Raw genomic sequence first — 21,366 nt, forward strand, 5'->3', positions numbered from 1 at the left:
GGTATTGGTGCATCTCTCTTCCCAGGGGATTTGCAGGATCACAGGCAGTGTTTATGGTACTGCTCCACTGCCTCGAGGTCAGTGCTGTAGACAGTCGACATCTCAGAGCCATATGGGAAGGTGGGAACCACCACAGCTCTGTATACCATGAGCTTGGTATCGGATCTGATGTTGTTCTTGAACACCCTTTTCCCAGCTGGCCGAAGGTGGAGCCAACACACTAGAGTCGGTGCTGGATCTCTTCATCAATAGCTGCTTTTGCTGACAGGAAGTGGTCAATGTTCTCGAAAGCCATCCCATGGAGCTCGATTATCAGGGGTTCGCTTCACAATGTGAGGGCAGGTGATCTTGCAGATGGACAGGAAATACTTAATTAAACACACAGAGAGCAGAAACCCAATAATCTGGCCAGAGACCATTCACAGACCGTGGTGTATAGTCAATCCATTTCTGGGTCAGAAATACAGCATCTAAGACAGTCTCAGTATTTGTTCATACAAACCAACTTCTAAAGAATCCCTTTTGGCAAATCTGAAGGAAGGCTAAAATGTCCCATATGTCTCTAACTGCCAGGAGAAAGTGAGGACTGCAGATGCTATAGATCACAGTCAAACATTGTGGCACTGGAAAAGCACAGCAGGTCAGGCAACATCTGAGGAGAAGTTTCAAAGTTCTAAATTTCAAATGGAAATCTTTTAAATATCATCATTGCTTGAAGTCAAATGTCCACGGATTTCAGTGAGCTGATGCTCAGGAGTCTGACTCCAGCTGCTCTGTGATCATATGGGCAGTGCCATCTTTGTTCTAGGCAACTGCCATTCCAATGCCAAGCTATGTTTGTGTGCCATCACAGCTCTACCTAGTGGTGGCATTTACAATAAATGTGCCCTTTTTACTAATAATAAGGGGGATAAAAAGAGGATCTATCACAGCAACAAGTTCAATTTAGCGGGGCTTTATAAATCACTGAACGAACTCAAAGAACATCACTTGAAGTAAAACCACAAAAGTGCATGAGAGAAGCAGCCTCAGGATTATAGACACTTTGATCTAATCTGCTTTAATCAACGTGGCTAAAATTGTAAATGAGAAGTAGAAGTAAACAATTTAAAGCTGCTTCCTTCTCAAACAACATCTTGAGACAAAGAATATAAACAACTGTAGACGATACGGAAACCAAGCTGACGGAGCACTTAGAATTCTTGCTTTTCAAATTGATTGGCAGGTATACGTTTAGGGTGAGAGCAGAAAGATATAAAAGAGACCTAAGGGGCAACTTTTTCAGAGGGTGGTACGTGTATGGAATGAGCTGCCAGAGGAAGTGGTAGAGGCTAGTACAATTACAACATTTAAGAGGCATTTGGATGGGTATATGAATAGGAAGGGTTTGGAGGGATATGGGCCAGGTGCTGTCAGGTGGGACTAGATTGGGTTGGGATATCTGGTCGGCATGGATAGGTTGGACCAAAGGGTCTGTTTCCATGCTGTACATCTCTATGACTCTATGATGGGCTCATTTCAGCCATTGTGAACTACACTAGAGAACAGTGCACTCAAAGACATTCTGCTCGGTCTCCTGCTCCCTGATTAGGAAATAGCACAAGGAATATTCAGCATTGTTACAGGGTTACATGAAAGAAAGAAGATTCCTTAGTTAACATGGTTAGATTTTATGTTTGTTTGAAAAGTTGTGCAGAGTCTGATCATGATGTGCTATTATTTCACACTAAGATCCACACCTGCTCATGAGGAAAGCTACTGCAAAGATATTTTGAACGGAGCTGTTTGTATTTTCAGTGCACTGCAACAAAAAAAAAAGGAATTTTGTTGAATTCCATCTGTGACAAAACAATATTTGGTTCCTTGCTTCTGCCACAGGCATATTTAGGAAACTAAGTGAGCTGAATGTAAACATGCAAGACAAGAAAACGTTTGAACTGATCACACCATAACAGTCATAAAGAAAATTACATTTTATAAGCGTGATATACTCCAGGTGAATTATTATCCCCTTCCTGCAGCTTCCCATGTTTCTACTACAGTGACCTGATGATCAACCATCTGCATCATCCAGAGCTGTACCTTCCTTCATTGATTTGGGCATTTGATTAGGTCCACAAATTCTGTGTGAATGTCAGCCCAATGATATTGATTTGACCACATTTGAAACTGAACACTTTATTGAAATTTCATGATTTCAAAAAAACAAAGGGTGGCAAGGTGGCTCAGGGTCCCAAGTTCGATTCTGTGTGGAGTTTCACGTTCGCCCAGTCTCTGCGTGGGTTTCCTCCAGATGCTCCAGTTTCCTCCCACAGTCCAAAGATGTGCAAGTCAGGTGTATTGACCATGCTAAATTGCCCATTAGTCAGAGGGAAATGGTCTGGGTGGGTTACTCTTTGGAGGGTCGGTGTGGACTTGTTGGGCCGAAGGGCCTGTTTCCACACTGTAGGGAATCTAATTTAATCAAATCAAACTTTTGTGAAAAAAGTGCCTTCTGCACTGTAGAGGTTCTATGATTCTATAAATTCTGAATCAGCATGAAGTTGACCTACCCTGACATTACACTACACACAATGAAATTTGTGGTTCCTTTTGCAAGCATGTGTTTGCATGAAGCTGTAATTAGTGTCAGCATCAAGTTTCAAATTGTTCACCCTGGATGCTACATCAGAGACTAGATGTACACTATCCACCACACTATGGAGATTCTAAGAGACTATTTTGCAAAGGCAGCCCAAACATTTCCTCAAGTACGTACATAAAAATAAAAACAAAGTATTTCCAAATAATTAAAATGAAGTCAACAATGGAAAATAGTTTTGAGATGCACTAATCCAGAGAGTCAAGCCTTCAGGATGGAAATCTTAATTATACAATTACGTTAGTTATCAACTGAAAACTTGACCTCAAACAAGACAAATTCAAAACCTACCTTCCTGGGTCTCTGCTCCCGATGACAGAGTACTGAACTGGGCCTAGGTCTTTGTTGCGAGCTTTTATTATGCTGTGTCCATTATCTTAAGGGTGAAAACACGTCTCAGTTAAGACCAAAAAACAAGGGCAAGCGACAATTCAATGACATTCTGTTACAGCTTCAACAACCTCATTTGTATTCCACTCACAGTGACATCACCAATCAACAGCTGTGTCATTAGAGTGGTGCACAGCCACTTCACCTGCTGGCTCACCAGCTCTGACATATAGAGAGTACCTTTTGAAGGGTCTTCACTGGAGCAGGTCAGCAACGGGTCAAGTGACAGATAAAGAGGAGCTTGTGCCATTCATTTGTATTCCACTACTGTCAAGGCTACCAAGTAACATTCATGCTACAGGCAATGACCATTTCCAACAAGAGAATCTAACCATCATCACAAAATGTATTACCATTGCTGAATACCTTCCTAAGAATGTACAGGATGTTACTCCCGATCATAAACTGGACTGGACCAGCCATATAAATAGAGTGGCTATTTATATAGGTCAGATCCATCAAAGATTATGGCCTCTTCAGATGCCCTCTGTTGTCTATGAATGAGCCCAGACAGAAGATCTTATGACATATAGCTTAGTATGGTTTCCACCACTAATGAGAAAAGACCCCATTGAATATTATTGTCAAACCCACTGATCCCACACAAACCTGAGGACAGACTCCACACAGGGTACAATCGTTGGCCAGATTTGGAGAACCAGGTTCGCAAGTGGCAGCACACTGAAAGGGATTCAAGCAATAGAAAAGACTTGCTCCCTACGTCTAGAATGTATTCTAGACGAATACAAGATCCAAAAGAATTTTGCTTGGGATACTCATGTCCACAAATAACTGGAGATGATTATAGGCCCGATATTAAATCACTCAGATGACATTGGGCCCAAACAAATCTGTACAAAACTATTGGTATGGCCATGCACATAATAACGTGGAAAATTCCAGTCAGCAACCTACAGAAAGGAGGCCAGACCTCGAATTAAACAGCAGACAGTTCCTGACTGTCTTTTCTAAACTTTCCCCAATGTCACAGGTCAAGAGGCAAATGCATCTCTACCTGCTGGGAAGGGCAAGCAGGACCTCCCCTTAGCTAATGGAAGATCTATATCCTTTAAACATTACACAGTTTTCATAAGTATGCATTGCATTCAGTTTGTGTTCCTCTAAAAGAGAAAATATTCAACAATGATACCATCAACAAAATACTTTAAAGCAATAATAAAAGGGATATGCTACCCATTAGGCTGGAGTCTCGAGAGCTTTTAGCTTGTAGTTTCTTGCTTTTCTCCTCTACTTTTTTGACCTGATTATCTGACTTCAGGATCTTTTTGCTGTGGTTTTCAAGCTCTTCCTCTTCAGGAATTTCCTCATCTTCTTCACTGGCTAAATTCTGTGTGGGAAAAAAAAACTATTAACTGACTGTTTTCACCCAGTATCTAAAATGCTACTGGCAAATTTGCATCAACTCGACCCTCCTGAAGATGTAGTTTTAGGCCTTTGTAAACCTCAGGCAACCTCTAGGATCTCATTCCTTCAATAACCCCAATTCTGCTGTGATTCAAGAGTAACAAGAACCATGTGGTGTTTACTAATCGACTTCCAAGTAAAGAAATCACTCTTTAGCAACCAGGAGCAGGAACCCTGGACAAGTTTCCCCATAGGTATATCGAGGTCAGCAGAGATTTGTTGAACCTGGGCCCACTCAGATGACCTAGCTCAGTACTACATGCAGCTGCGTTTTCATCCACTAAAGCTTTGAAGGATAGGTTTGACCACCACAAGTACATCCATCAAATACGATGTACATCTTTATTACAATCATATGTTGACAATAGCCAGTGAATTAAAGACTTGATATTAACTGGAACTGCTGCCTCCGTTGGGGCAGCATGGTAGCTCAGTGATTAGCACTGCTGCCTCACAGTGCCAGGCACTCAGGTTGAATTCACATCTCGGGTAAATGTCTGTGTGGAAATTTTGCACATTTTCCCAATGTCTGCGTGGGTTTCCTCCCGGTGCTCCAGTTTCCTCCCACAATCCAAAGATGTGCAGTTTAGGTGAATTGGCCATGCTAAAATGCCCAGCGATCAGGGATCTGTAGGCTAGGTGCATTAGTCAGGGGTAAATATAGGGTAGAGGTACAGGTCTGGGTAAGTTACTCTATGGAGGGTCAGTGTGGACTTGTTGGGCTAAAGGGCCTGTTTCCACACTGTAGGGATTTTAATTCTAATATTGACTAATTCTGGAATTTCCTGAGATACGCCATGCCAGGAAAACAATAAACCAACATCTGCTATGAATAAGCAAAAGAGGTCTCCTTGCCATGACACTTTAACACTGTGCAAGTTTTCTTCTGATAACAGAATAAATCACACTCTCTGCAATCACTCCCAGGCCAGATACAGCCCATTGATACTGTGGAAGAGTGACCCAATTTTACCAGTTACCATCCTCACCCTGATATTGAATCCAGACATAACAATGGTAATTTTTATCTTCCTTCAAAAAAAAACACTGAAGTGTCATTTCACTTTCACCACGGGCTTGAAATGATGCAAGGAGGAGGATCCACCAAGCAGGTTTGGAAGAAACCTTCCCCTCTTCTATCTTACCAGAGGCAATGAAAATAGCAAAGGAAGCAACTTTTACAAAAAGCTAAATCACATAATCCCCCCATGCCAATGAGATAATGCAGGACAACGGCTGGTGCTACTGTGTTAAATTTAAAGAGATACTGTTCCCTGGAGGCTGGACTATATCAGGACAGTGTGATCATTTGACTATTTGTCTTTGGGCAGTACACATGCACCATTACCAGCTCTAATGAAGAATTCCACCTGAAACAGCAAAGTGCAAATTAGGGGAGGTGATAGCTTAGTGGTATTACTGTGGGACTGTTAATCAACTGACCCAGGTTTGAATTGCACTGCAGTAAATGGTGGAATTCCAGATCCACACCAATGTGATTGACTCTCAACTGCCCTCTGGGCAATAAATGCTGACCCAGCCAGTGATGACCGCATCACATAGAATCACAGAGATGTACAGCATGGAAACAGACCATTTGGTCCAACCCGTCCATGCCGACCAGATATCCCAACCCAATCTAGTCTCACCTGCCAGCACCTGGTCCATATCCCTCCAAATCCTTCCTATTCATATACCCACCCAAATGCCTTTTAAATGTTGCAATTGTACCAGCCTCCACCACTTCCTCTGGCAGCTCATTCCATACACGTACCACCCTCTGCATGAAAAAGTTGCCCCTTAGGTCCCTTTTATATCTTTCTCCTCTCACCCTAAACCTATGTCCTCTAGTTTTGGACTCCCCGAACCAGGGAAAAAACTATGTCTATTTACCCTATCCATGCCCCTCAATTTTGTAAACCTCTATAAGTCACCCCTCAGCCTCTGACCCTCCAGGAAAAACAGCCCCAGCCTGTTCAGCCTCTCCCTATAGCTCAAATCCCCCAGTAACCTTTTCAAGTTTCACAACCAATAAGAAGGAGACCAGAATTGCATGCAATATTCCAACAGTGGCCTAACCAATGTCCTGTATAAAAATCCAGGTTAATTATAAGAAATAGAGCTGGATAGGAAGTAGCATTGGGTGACCATTTAGGAGTTGGAGTTGGAAATTATAGTACCGTTATATCTAGTTGTATATGGAAAGGGGTCGAAAAGCGTGGTGTGCTGGAAAAGCACAGCTAGTCAGGTAGCTTCCGAGGAGCAGGGGAGTCAACGTTCCGAGCATGAGCTGTGCTCAGGAATCTCTGACGAACAGCTCATGCTCGAAACGTGGACTTCCCTGTTCCTCGGATGCTGCCTGACTGGCTGTACTTTCCCAGCACACCACACTTTTCCGCTCTGATCTCCAGCATCTGCAGTCCTCATTTTCTCCTCATTATGGAAAGGGACAAAGTTAGAACAGGAGTAGAAGTTCTAAACTTGGAGATGGCAAACATTGCAAAGACGAGAGATGATCAGGCAAGTGTGGATTGTATACAGATATTTGGAGGCAATCAAAAGCAATATTCTAAAAGGTACATGTACAGACAAAGAAAAAAGGCTGGGTTTGCCAAATTTAGGCCCCTGCTTACTCAGGAGCATATAGGGCACGAAAGAAGCAGAAAAATACAGCTTTCGAAATTCTCAAAGAAAGTAGCACTTTAAAAGGCTTACAGGGATGAAGTAAAAATTAGAAAAATAAAGACAGTATATGACAAAGATACTGACTGATAAAATGAAGGGAAATCCAGCGATGTTTTATCAATGCATTAAGGGGAAAGAAAGGGCTGGGCCTATCAGAAATGCACATGCTAAGTTATACGTGGGTACAGAAATATGGGCATGAATGAGTACTTTATCTGTCTTCACAAAGGACAGGGACGGCACAGGCATTCTAATTTAAGAGGAGGAGTGTGAACTATTAGATAAAATAAGCATAATGAGAGGGTAAATACTGGAGATACTGACCTCCATAAAGATGGATAAATCACCACGGCCAGATTTCTCCTAGGTTCTGAGGATCATTTTATAATCCTTACTTGATACAGGTGAGGTACTCGATGTTAAAAGATCTGTAAATGTAGCACCACTGTACAAAAAGGCTATGAGACATAAGCCAAATAATTACAGATCGTCAATCTAACCTCAATTATGGGCAAGTTAGTAGACACAATACTGAGATAGGATCAACTGCTGCTTAGAAAGGCACAGTCACAGCTTTTCTCAAGGGAAAGTTGTGTCTTACTAACATCATAGAACTTTTTGAGGGAGTAACAAGGAGAATTAATGAGGGTAATGCAATAGATGTCGTCAAATACCTTACCGAAACCTGTGCAGACCAGGTCCCATTGGCAGAAAATTCAAAGACAATGGGATACAGACAAATCTGACGAGTTGGATCCAAAACTAGTTCACTGACAGGAAACAAGGGAAATAATAAATGGATATTTTTGCAAATGGAAAATGTTTACAAGTGGTGTTCCACGGGGCTCAGTATTGGGTCCCTTGCAGTTTGTGGCATATATTAATGGTCTACACTGACAGAGTCATACAGTCATACAGCACTCAAACAGTCCCTTCGGTCCAACCTGTCGATAATCCCAAATTAAATTAGTCCCACCTGCCTGCTCCTGGCCCATTAGAAAAGTTACAATTTTCACAAAATTTAGCTGTTTACTGCAGGACAAACCAATGGTTGGATAAGTGGACAGAAAACCACAATTGAATTCAGTAACAGTGTAAGTGTGAGACCTTGATGTGCAAATCTGTAGGTCTTTGAAGGTGGCAGGAGAAAAAGTAAAGAAGTCATACAGATATCGAATATAAAAGCAGGAATGTAATATTGGAACTAAAGACCATAGTTGGAGTTTCAGGTAAGGTTCTGATCACATTAAAAGGAAAACATAGTTGGCGAGATTATATAGAGGAGATTTACAAGCACATGCCAGGGTTTGAGAATTACAACTATGGGGAAAGATTGGATGGGCTACAATTGTTTTCCTGAGAACACACGAGGACGCAAGTGTACAGAATAATGAGGGGGCTGGGTAAAGTGAACACATCAATCACCAAGGGGCACAGATTCAAAGACAATGCCACAGGATTAGAGGGGACATGAGGAAAGAGCTTTTCACTGAGTGGGTAGTTGGTGTCTGAAATTTATTGCCCAGTTCAGTGGTGGAAATATACTTTCAATTCATTTAAACCTAATCTGAAGCCACCTGTGAAGCACTATAACCTGCAAGACTGTTGGCAGGTGCTAGAAAGTGGAAGTTAAATGGGCAGCTATTGTATTCAGCTAGTACAGACACAACTAGCTGAATGGCCTTTTTTTCTGAACCATAACTTTTCTATTTGCTCCACAAATGCTGATCAACTGATTGAATATTATCTGGGTTTTACTTTCCAGCATTTATGTTTCTAATTATCTTTTAATTGTATATTGAACTTACTACAGTTTCCACAACTTTAGCTCGTGTTTCTATAAATGAGGAACTGGACTGAGTTTGCCAAGGCTCTTTTGCAGCTGATGTGGGCTGGACTTGAACCCATTTAACCTCCAGTGGTATCTTTTTTAAAGAACACTTTCATGGGATGTCTGGCAAGATCAACATGTGTTGGCCATTTACAGAGCTGTGCAGCAAGGAAACAGATTCTTCAGTCGACTTGTCCATGCTGACCAGACAGTCTCGACTAATCTAGTCCCATTTGCCAGCATTTGGCGCATATTCCCTCTTATTCATGTACCCATCCAGATGCCTTTTAAATGCTGTAATTATACCTGCCTCCCCTGGCAAGCTCATTCCATGCACACACCACCTCTCTGTGAAAACGTAGCCCCTTAAATCCTTTTTAAATCTACCTACCCTGGGATAATGACCCTGGTTATTTAGCTATTCATTGCCCTCATGATTTTATAAACCTGTATAAGATCCCCCCCACCCCCAGTCTCCAAATCTCCAGCAAAAATAGTCCCAGCCTATTTAGCCTCTCTCTACAACGCAAACCCTCCAAATCCGGCAACACCCTTGAAAAGGTGCAGCAAAGAATTAAAAGTTTAAATGACATCTTTCCTACAGCAGGGAAACCAGAATTGAATGCAGTATTCAAAAGTGGCCCAACTAAATGTCCTGTACAGCCACAACATGAGCTTCCAACCCCTATACTCAATGCACCAACCAATAAAGGCCAGTACGCCAAATGGCTTCTTCACTATCCTGTCTACCTGCAACTCCACCTTCAAGGAACTATGAAACAGCACCCAAGATCTCTTTGTTCGGCAAACGCCCCAACTTTGAACTGAGTGACTTGCTAGGCCATTTCGGAGAAATGTTAAGAGTCAACCACCTGGTCATGGGTCTAGAGTCACACATCAACCAGAGCAGGAAAGAATGGTTAATTTCTTTCCCGAAATGGCATCAGTGAACCAGATTTTTCTGTTAAATATCTGATAAAGTTTGTCACGGTCATCATTGTTGAGAATAGCTGTACATCCCAGACTTGTTATTTCAATTTATGTTCCTCCATGACTCCGCCATATTGACATTTAAACCAAGAACATGTCCCCAGTCTAGTGATATTTACCATTACACCACCACTATCTCCCTGCAAAATGGAACTCCAGCTCCAAAACCCAACAGAAGTCTCCATTATATTTGTGGACCATACCATTTCCACAGCCTGCAGTGGTGGCTGTTGCTTCCGCAGCCACATGGTTTTGTATTGGTCCAGTTTTTGTCCCTTGTACTTCACAGAGGCCCAGCCACAGCCAGATTTCTTGGCTGGATTGACGAGCTTTTTGCAGTGTGTGGCCCATGCGCTGGGAGAGTTGAAAATCTGGCTCGTTTCTTGCCATCGAATCTTCCCGTCAGGCAACAGGTCTCCAACAAACGTCTTTCCCTGTGGAGAAAAAAGAAAGCAAACATCAAAGGCCAACAGGTGATACAGACAACACAACTTTTCACCCACAGCATCATTCACAGGACTTCTTTATGCCTGCCAAAATTAACAAATAGGAAACATAGCTTTCCTAATTAATTGTACTAACTTTGGGTAGAGCCGACTATATTTTTCAGGCCTCATGCCTTTAAACATGAGGTTGTTAGAACTAGCTGAACTACTCTATGAACTTGTACTCAGAAGAAGGAAAGATTTACGATGGTCTAGTTGTAGCATTTCGTCTGGGAAATGGATGCAGGAAAAGAACAGGATAAATCTACATGTAAGGAGGATTTCATCCAGGGCCCTGGTAAGGTCACATCTGGAGTACTGTACACTGTTGATCTCCTTATCCAAAAATAAAATATGCTTGCCATTGAGGGAGTGCAGTCAAGGTCCAACCAGACTGATTCCTGGGCCAGCAGATTTGACATATAAGAAGAGATTTAGTCCGTTAGGCCAAGTATTCAGTGCAGTTTAGAATAATGAAAGGGGATCTCACTGAAATGTATAAAATTCTGATACAGAGATAATTTACCCACTGGATGGAAAAGTCATGGTCTCAGACTTCCAGGGTATACTCTTTCAGATTGAACGGAGGAGAATTTTTTTTTCACTTAGAAATCAGGATGTTGTGCAATTCTTTACCACATAAGGTGGTGCCAGCCAGGAGACAGAATATAAAGTATTAAATACATGAATGTCTAGACATTAAAGGCATCAAGGGATCTGGGATACGCCCAGGAGTATGGTTTTGAGAAAGAGGATCCATGGTCATATTGAATGGTAGATCAGGCAATGGGCTGAATGGCCTATTCTTGCCTATTTTGTATATTTGTGTGCCCACTGCTGGCACTGTTCTAGCTTGTTTGTTGAGCCCTTGAAACTCAGGTAACTTCTACATTTTCTACACTTACCTTGCTAATTTGTCCTGTTGAAATTTCCTAAATGTTGAGCTTTTAAAGGGGTTGTTCCCAGGGATGTTGCTTCCTTGGGGGTTATGTCTTTGATCAGAAAACAAAAGAAAATCCGAAGAAAGCAAGCAATAATGTAACAAACACAAAAATACTGGAATCGAAGATTAGATGTCCTCCTAACCATCCAGGATACACCCCTAGGTGGAAACAAAAGCAGCCACGGCCACCCCAGCCTCAGATGTGGTTCTGTTCGCCGAGCTGGGAGCTTATGTTGCAAACGTTTCATCCCCTTTCTAGGTGACATCCTCAGTGCTTGGGAGCCTCCTGTGAAGCACTTCTGTGCTGATTCCTTCGGCATTTATAGTGGTGTGTCTCTGCCGCTTCCGGTTGTCAGTTGCTGTCCACTGCAGTGGCCGGTATATTGGGTCTAGTTCAATGTGTTTACCAATATACCGGCCACTGCAGCAGACAGCAACTGACAACCGGAATCGGCAGATTCAAACCACTATAAATGCCGGAGGAATCAGCACAGAAGCGCTTCACAGGAGACTCCCAAGCACTGAGGATGTCACCTAGAAAGGGGATGAAACGTTTGCAACAAAAACTCCCAGCTCGGCGAACAGAACCACAACAACAAGCACCCGAGCTACAAATCTTCTCACAAACTTTGAATGTGGAAATGAAGTTAGTATGAGGTAGCAGCAGCTAGCTAAAACTTGTGTATGCAGACAGACTAAGAGCTTCCCAAGAGGTGAGGAACAAAGCTGAGCAAAGGGTTGGGGGGGGGGGGTTGAAAAGAGCTGGTTAGTTTATTTTCTTACTAAATAGTGAATGGTGAGCAGGCCTTCTCCTGGCTGAATGACTTTGTCTTTGAGAAGCACACGCAGTGTAATCCCACGACGAGTGAGCAACGTTCCCCGAGGACTGTGCATTTTCCCAATAGTCCCATTCTCTGCCTCTTCCAAGTTCATGTCCACGTCATCCTCCTCATCCTCGACTCCCTCCTCCACAGCAGGCGATGACGGGTCAGAAGCTAGGAGCAAACACGCAGTGATAAAAAAGGTTAACAACTTCAGTGTCAGTCAACTACCGCAATGTCCAGTGTGATACTTAGCCACTTATCCCCAGGAAGCCATGGTCAGCCCAGAGGTAGCTGATTTTAGCTAAACCAGCAAAGGACCATTGAAACAAGCATCAGTTCCAGTGGGATAGGGACACAGAAAACAAACATATCTAGCAAACCCACTCCCAATTTCTTTCCATTCTCCCCAACTGGAGTGCGGGGGTCAGGACTATACTGGACTCAAGTGTATTGCTCCTAACCTGCCATTACCCAACAGATTCTGGTCGCTGGGAGAGACAGGGAAAAATAAGTAGAGGAGAAAGAAGAATTCACCTTTCTGGTAAATTTAAATGTCTGCAGTTCAGTCATCATTGTGATGACAGCATTACTGACTTATGGCCCAATTACACTATTCAGGACTAAATCAAATCTTCTAACTGGTGAGCAATTTCTTTTAAACTTAAACATTCAAATTGTTTAAAGAACTTGGAGCAAACTTCAGCTAGGATTTAATCCTTTGGTGCAGTTCAATTTATGATTTTTGCCTTTAGATCCAAAAACTCTGGGTAGTGAGGCTGTAGTAAGAGTGTTGATAAAATGCTGTGTTTCTAGAAACACTTTCAGTAAGATGTTAAATTGAGGCTGTGTGCCAATACAGGCCGTACTCATTGACCTACACTGCATCCTTGTCCAGCAACAAAACGTTCAATCATTGTGATCAAATCTCCTCATGGCCTCACCCTTTCTCCTCTTTAGCCTCATCTGGCCTTCCAATTCGTGAACTCTGCACCCAACCAAGATCATCATGATCCTCCAATTCCAGACTCTTACAAATGCCTGATTTTCAGTGCCATATTTTGACAGCAAGGTTTTCAGTTACCTCAGCCTCAAAGCTCTAGAATCTCCTACCTAAGCATCTCTACCTGTTTCTCTTCCACTACTGCCAGCCATGCAGGCTGTAGGATCAAGCTCCAATCCAAAGACTTGAGGATTAAATTCAGATGCCACTTCAGTACAGTACTGACAGAATGCTGAGCTGTCAGAAGTCCGCACTTTCTAAAGTGACTTTAAAGCAAAGCCTTATCTCATCTCTCAATTGGATGTAAAAGTTGCCGTGTTACCGTTTCAAAAGAACATGATTTGGAGGAGCCAGGTATTGGATTGGGGTGGACAAAGTTAAAAATCACAACACCAGGTTCTAGCTCAACAGGTTTACTTGGAAATACTAGCTTTCGAAGCTCCACTTGATGAAGGAGCAGCACTTTGAAAGCTAGTACTTTCAAAGAACAGCAGGGAAGTTGTCCCATTATACTAGGCAATACTTACCCCTTAAACAACATCACTAAATCATTACCGCAATGTTGTCATGGGATCTTGCTGCGGGCAGGTTGGCTGCCAGGCTTCTAAACTGCAACAGTAAATACACTTGAGAAGTGCTTTGGTAATCCCAGTGGTTGTGAAATGCTTCTTTTGAAATCCAACTTCTTTTGTTCTCTTTGAAATATGTAAATGCAAGTCATTCACAGTCTGCTACTAGTTCCTTTCTCCTCGACTTTCACCACAGTCCAGGATATCTTGTACATTTAACAGCAGATGAAGTGGAAGTGTCAATGTTTGTAGAGATTAGTGGCACATCTTCATCAAAGTCCACAAAGCAATCCAAAGAATGGCGTAGCTGATCAAAGGTTTTCAATGTGGAGAAGGGATATGCAACTCAAGTGCTAACAGTTGCTACAAAACTAATGTTCCCTTCAAGGAATAGGAACAGAAGAACATAATTTAAGTCTGTTCTGCCATGCAATGAGATTATGAACTGATGTACAATCTATTTCCATATAGGTCTTTTTTCCCCTTACTCTTAAGTAACTTTGGCTACCTAAACTCCAATCTCCGATTTAATAATCAAATTAATAATTGAACTAGTAACCATTGTGGTTTACAGAAGAGAATGTAGAAATTGTTAATAATTTCGATCCTCACATTCAGTTATTCCTAATTAACTCAATGTTTGCATTTAATGTTTTTGCTTAAAACGAATAACCCGAAGAGGGAGTGATGGAAGACAATTCACCTTCAGCTGAGAGTCCAGTGGTTACAGTCAATTTTGCCATTGTCTCAAAGTGTCCTCGAAGAATTGAGTTTGGGATAATCAAAAATATACTCCTGGCAGCCACAGGTCAACACAAAAGGCACTGTATCAACAATATCATCCTGAAAGGTCATGCTTTAAGACAAAGAAGCAAAAGTAGGCCATTCGGCCCATTGAGTTTGCTCCTCTATTCAATTAAATCCTGGCTGATCAGATAATTCTTAACTCCATTTGCATCTTTTTCACTATCACCGCTGATTTTTAATCAGCAAGAGAATCAATCTCTGTCTTGATTATACTTAATGACCCAGCTTCCAAAGCCCTTGATGGTTAAAAATAATTCCACAGATTCACAATTCTCAGAAAATAAACTCTTTTCTCATTTGTCTTAAATGTGGGACTCTTTGTTCTGAGACTATGCCCTCTGGTCCGAATCTCTCCCACAAGGAGAAACAACGTGCTTTCTGCACGTACTCTGTCAAATCCGCTAAGAATCTTGTATGGTTTAATAAAGTCTCTTCTCATTCTTCTATATTCCAAGGATTTCAAGCTCCAATCTCCTTAACCACTGATTCAGCCAAGTGGAGGAGAGAGGGTGCTGCTGGGCCAGGTTATGAGAAATTCAGACACGCTTAAGATCATTGTCTGGGAAGATGTTTTGAGAAAGGGCTTGTATAAGCTGGTAGCGCAGATATCAGAATACAAGTCTACCTTTGAAGCCTCTAAATATATGGACTTATATGACGAGTATAAAGCAAATCACCAGCAAGTGTCGGGGTCACTATTTTGAAATATCATTGGCATCTCACGAAAAGGAAGGAGTTTCTTCAATTCCCATAAGTCTTTGCGACACACCATCTTTTTCATCTGCTTGATCCTTTACACCTAGTAATCAGCTGCCAGCAAGTAAAACTTTAAACTGAAATGAACAGTGGAGGCTAACCGTCCTTGGGAATACAGAAGATTCTAGATGAAACTGGGATGAACGGTCAATGTGCATGTAAAATATTATCTTTGGAGCAGGAAAAATTGAGTCACTTTATGAGCCACGTTGACACTTCTGCCATGATTTACAGTCATATATTTAGGATGGTAAAGCAAAGCAAGAGATTACCCAATAAGTAACAGGATACACTGAAGTGTAGAAAAGAAAATGACCTTGGTGTGCATGTCTACAGAGCACTAATAGTAGAGGTCAGGTTGAAAAGATGGCCAAGAAAACGTACAGGAAACTTACTTACATGACTAAAGAGTTACTCGATGCTACAGAAATGAAATTTAATGAGCATATTGATGTTGACATCTTTGTTTTTTTTTGAAGAGATTTTCATCAAATCACTATAGTACAGAAACAGGCCATTTCACCCATCGAGTCCACACTGACCCTCTGAAGAGGATCCTATCCAGCCCCTACCCTATCTCTGTAACCCTGCATTTCCCATTGCTAATCCACCTAACCCACACATCCATGGACACCACAGACAATTTAGCATAGCCAGTCCACCTAACCTGCACATCTTTGGACTGTAGGGGGAAACCAGAGTACCTGGACGAAACCCACACAGACATAGGGAGAACGTGCAAACTCCATACAGACAGTCGCCCAAGATTGGAATCGAACCCGGGTCACTGATGCTGTGAGGCAGCAGTGCTAACTATTGAGCCACTATACCACTATGAAGAGATTTTTAATCTAGCCGAATTTTAGAACATGACTATAAATCTTAAATGTTTGTTAAAACCTGATTATCGGGAGATCCAAGATGGCGGCGACTCAGCAAGTCTGAGTCTAAAGTGCTCCTCCCAAGACCTAGGCAAAGTGGGCCACCCTCCCCCACCACACTCACCTAATCAACTAAAAATAGTTTTTATTTAATGTAATTAGTGGTTTAGTACTAAATTTATACAGTTCAGTCTCCTGTAAAAATGACTGGGGGAAAGGAGCCCGCAGTTCTCAGCAGGTAGCAGCTCCCCAGCTGCAGCAGAAGGGTCCGCAGCCACCCCGGGGGACTTACCTTCGGTGGCGAGACTCACGGAAATAATCTCTAAACTTGACTCGAAGATCGATGCTTTCATAGAAGAGTCCCGAAGTCGGTGGGATTCACTCTCGGCCGCGCTACAAAAGCACGGCCGAGACATCGAAGAAATTGAATGCCGAGTCAGAGGGGCGGAGCTAAAGGCTGCGACTTCCGAGGCCATTGCAGAATCAGTCGTGGGTGGGGTCCGGACTCTCAAGCAGCAAGTCCGGACCTTAGAGAATCACACTGACGACCTCGAGAGTCGAGGTCGTCGAAAAAATATTTGTTTGCTGGGCTTTCCCGAATGGGAAGAAGAAGGCCGCAGTTATTGAATCTGAAGCTGGATCAGGCCAGGTAAGGGTAGAATGGGCCTACCAGGTCACAATGCTCGGGCCCGGCTCGAACCAGCGCCCCCGCCCGGTCCTGTTCCGGCTGCAGAGCTATAAGGTGAGGCAGATGCTTATGGAAGCCTCCAGAAATCTTGGGAAAGATCCACAAGCCATGACTCATAAAGGATCCAAGATTATGTTATTTCAGGACTTTTCCCCAGCTTTGGTTAGAAAGAAGAAGGCGTTTGATGAAGCAAAGAAGTGTTTAAGGGATTTAAACATTCAATACTCCTTGCGCTACCCAGCTATATTACGCTTTAGCCATGAAGGGTCCGTGTTTAACTTCGGATCAACGGAAAAGGCCAAGGAACTTTTGGACTCTCTTAGACAAACTATAAGAGTTAATTGATGTTGTTTTGCCCTACCCCCACCCCTTTTTTTTCCTTTCATTATCTTACTGTTTAATATGATCTCCGGGGGGTGGGAAGAAGGATTTATTTATTCATCTTTTACTAGCAATTTCCTTTCCCCCCTCCTTTTCCCTTTTGTTTTCCCCTGTTATTTTGTATCAATATATTTAATTATTATTTGCTGAGACTGTAATTTTATAGTCATATATGTTCATATATGGTATTAACATTACCAAATATATCCAGGTGTTGGTGTGGGTGGGGGATAGGGTACTCACTGTTAGTTCTAGTTCAGTAGTATACTTGAATTTTCATTATCCTATCATGGGGTGCCTGGGTCAAGGGTGGAGCACTGGTTGGGAGAGGTTATGATGGGATTTTTTGGAAAGGAAGTGATGCCCCCTGGGAATAAGGGGGAAGATCTCTATTTAAATACATTTTATACCTTTTTTACGATTTAGAAATTTTCTTTATTATATTGATCTGAATGTACTAAAGAGCTTTCATTTTTGTGAATTTTATATGCTCTATGCTTGGGATGTTTTGGATAAATCCGGGTTTTGTTGTGATCTGATGTTAACACATTCCGAGCATGTATATCACTGCTCAATTTATGTGTCATCTGTTGGATTTTTTTTCTCTTGAATAATGTAAGAATTTTAATGATACATTTAACCAGAGTGTAAGCTAGATGAGTAGTTAGTTGAATTTTGTCTTTTTTTCTCTCTTGGTATCTCTGTTTTCTTGTTTGGTAGATTTTGGTTATTATTTATTTAAGATTTAACTGTAGATCAATGTTTATACTTAGGTCTTTTTTTTAGTTTTCTCTTGTAAACTTGTGAAACAAAAAAAAATCCTGATTATCATTTTTGTTTATTAAGCAGGTAAATACTTTACTATAATAGTAGGTTCAGATGAAGGCGACCAAAGGCCCACCAGATCCTATTCCTCTGGATTATCATTCTCACCACCATGAGTCTATCCTATCAAATAAGATATTACTATTTAATGTCTGACCTATATATTGGTGCCTATGACAATGTAACGCTCCTTTATTACTTCCCTACTGTGCCTGGGTTACACATTCAGGTCCTGGGGTGTGATGTCTGATTCAGAGGCAAGACTCACTTTTCTTCAATTCCTCAAGGCAGTGGCTAGAACTGGTTTGCAGTTTCTAGTTTCTTAAAGCTCCTTCTGATCTTTGAAATGCCTTCACCTTTGTGTATGAGGTCAGCCCTTGGACATAGAGGGAACTGAAGCTGCACTCATAAAAGTCCACCCATTTTGAAATTGAAGTAATTTACACTACCAAAAGGAGGCTGCTGGAAAGGTCTCCAGTCCACTCGTATTTTAGTGTTCTTGTCTAATATAAGAAGCTTTTACATTTGTCGAGATTTCCACCCTTTTCAGCAGAGAATTCCAAACCCACCAATCCTCTGAAAATATATCATCACAACTTTCCTTTAATCCTTCTCCCTGTTACTTTTCAATCTACACCTTCTAGTTATTGACCTTTCTGCTAAGGGAAGTAGGACCTTCTTATTCACTTCGTCTAATCCCCTAATAATTTTATGCACCTCAGTTAAATCTTCTCTGAGCCTCCCTCATCCCAAAGGAAATAACCTCAATCTAGGCAATCAATCCTCACAGATAATCTTCTTGCCCTGACAACATCTTTGTAAATTTTCTCCATAGTGCACTCATCTTTCATGCTTGTACTCACAAGCACTGTACATGATATTGTAGTTAAGGCTAACAAGGCTTTCAGTGCTAGTTTCTTGTTCTATATTCTATATTCCATATAATGGCTAATTTCAGTCATGGCTCATTTGTTAGTACTCCCCCTAAAAATGCAGGTTAAGAGTTCAAGTCCCACTCCTAATCATTAAAATCAAGGCAGACTACTAAGTGAGTGCTGCACAGTGGGGCAGACAGGAGACATTAAATCGTAACCCCAAACCACATCTATCTGCTTTGGTGGATGTAAGAAACACTTTACCCACTATTGGGACAAAGAACCAGGGTATATCCTCAGCGTTCAGGCAATATTTATCCTTCAAATCATTATAATAGAAAAGAACAGGATATATAAAAGCAAACTAGTGGATGCAGGAAATCTGGAATAAAAAGAAAAACACTGGAGAAACTCAGCAGATCTGGGACATCAGTGGACAGAGGACCAGAGTTAATGTTTTGAATCTGATATTAAGACCCTAATGCTGACTCGGTTACTGTCTCCATAGATATTCCAGACCTAGTGTCATATTAATGATTATAAGTATTTGTAATTCTTAATCATACTTCATTCTCTCTGTCTGGTTTGTGTTTTTAATTGATAGGAATTGTTGTCTTTTGAGATTTTGTTTTGCTTCCTGACCTACTTCTGCTCCTATTTACTACAATCTGCTGAGTTTCTCCAGCGCTTTCTCTTTTTAGAGCAGATTATATGTTTGTTGCCACATTACCCTACTGTGCAATAACTGACTACTGTGCTTCCCATATTGCAAGAGATTACACTTCAAAAAGTAACACATTGGCTATAAAATTCTTTAGGTTGTGAAACAGTCCACAGAATTGCACATCATTTCTGATCCACAGTGCAAAAGATAGCTGACCAGCAGAACATAAATAGTTTAAGTGTTAATGAGAATTTTAAACAGCAGTAAAACAATGATTTTTGAGAAAAGGGGCCATTTCAGCTTTTTAAGGCAGTTGATTTGTTTTTTTTAAAAAACTGATTACTGGAATAAATTAAGACAGATGGGGGGAGGAGAACTTCCTGTGCAAATGTATTCCAAACGATTTCTCTAGAATTAGTTAACCTTGCAGCTGTGTTCTGAATTATTTGAATTTTGAAAGGCTTAAAAATAAAGCTACAGACTTGAAAAAGGAAAAATCCATAGTCCTTCGACAAAAAAAGGGAAGTTAACCAAGGAGCTGGGTTTCAACCCAAATTCTTTTTCCCCTAAGAAGGATTACAGGATGCATTGTATACAATAACAAGAAACCAGAACACAAACACCACACTGCCCACACTGCAACCCAGCTTGATGCTCAACGGAAGCCCCGCCCACCGCAGCAGACAAACACCCATTGGCCGGCCTGAACAGTAGCAATTCGCAAACTGACCGCTGATTGGCCGCGGCGGCTGTACATCCGATACAAGCCCACAACAGTTCGGTTGCGCCCTGCGTCTTCCCTTTGTAACAAACTGAGAGACACTTGGGTTCATCTTTGGTTTCACTTTTAAATTGTGGGGCGAGGAGGGAAAGGCTACTCAAAAGGCAGCAAGTCCCTTCGATTAAAAACACAAACCAGGCAGAGAGGATGAAGCAGGTTTAGGAATTACAAATCAATTCCAATCATTAATATGACAGACACTAGGGGACTTACCCATTCCTGTCAAAAGCTTCTTTTCCTGGTTTTGTTCTTGAGCAGGTTGTCTCCTCTTCTTTAGTCCTTCTGCTTTGGTAAAGTCAAGAGAGAGGCAAACTGGGAGGATGGAGTGGCTACTGTATAAAAGTGAGGGTTTTTCCTTGTCCCAGAGAGCAGCTTTATTGATGATAGAGACAGACAGACTGGGAGGAGAATACTCAGCAATCTGCCACTGCATCACGTGAACACAGCCCACGTGTCTCATTCATCTCCTAAACACACTGCAGTCTCCAACACCAACCACACACTCAGCACTGACCTCCTGTTGTCAGGCATCACATTACTAAGTAGGTTGGTGAGGGGAAAATCAAAGTGCTCACTGCGGATTCCTGAACCATCAGCAGAGGATGCTGCAAATTTTAAACCAGCTTCTCTTTTCCCTGCTCAGAGATGTTATTGCACACACCTCCAGAACATGTGAGGTTGGAACCCTGGCTTCCAGCCTCAGAGCCAGGGACACTGCCACTGTGCCACAAGGTCCCTGAAAATATTTAAAATATTGTACATTTTGTGTATGCACACAACACTTATCAGACAGAGGAATAGAATCCATGGGCTGGGTATTCCCAACCATTCTATTACGATTCCGCCAACAGTCTCAGATCTGCGACTGTCGACCACAGTCCACATCGGAATGGTGGCTGGGTTCAGTAAAACCTGCAAGCAATAC

The 21,366-nt window shown here is 41.9% G+C and overlaps 1 protein-coding gene across 1 annotated transcript in view; it reads right to left on the minus strand.

The window, feature by feature from the left end:
* Positions 1-20,850, minus strand: part of mpnd (MPN domain containing) — a 53,122-nt gene extending 32,272 nt beyond the window's left edge. Inside the window, exons 1-5 of the mRNA XM_060846422.1 lie at positions 20,655-20,850; positions 12,174-12,385; positions 10,166-10,396; positions 4,226-4,379; positions 2,933-3,017 (exon numbers count right to left, since the gene is read on the minus strand). Coding sequence (XP_060702405.1) covers positions 2,933-3,017; positions 4,226-4,379; positions 10,166-10,396; positions 12,174-12,385; positions 20,655-20,658 — 686 coding nt within the window. The 5' untranslated portion in view covers positions 20,659-20,850. The remainder of the gene's footprint in view (positions 1-2,932; positions 3,018-4,225; positions 4,380-10,165; positions 10,397-12,173; positions 12,386-20,654) is intronic.
* Between the last annotated feature and the right edge of the window lie 516 nt (positions 20,851-21,366).

The sequence above is a fragment of the Hemiscyllium ocellatum genome, chromosome 28, assembly GCF_020745735.1.
Source record: "Hemiscyllium ocellatum isolate sHemOce1 chromosome 28, sHemOce1.pat.X.cur, whole genome shotgun sequence".
NCBI lineage: Eukaryota > Metazoa > Chordata > Chondrichthyes > Orectolobiformes > Hemiscylliidae > Hemiscyllium > Hemiscyllium ocellatum.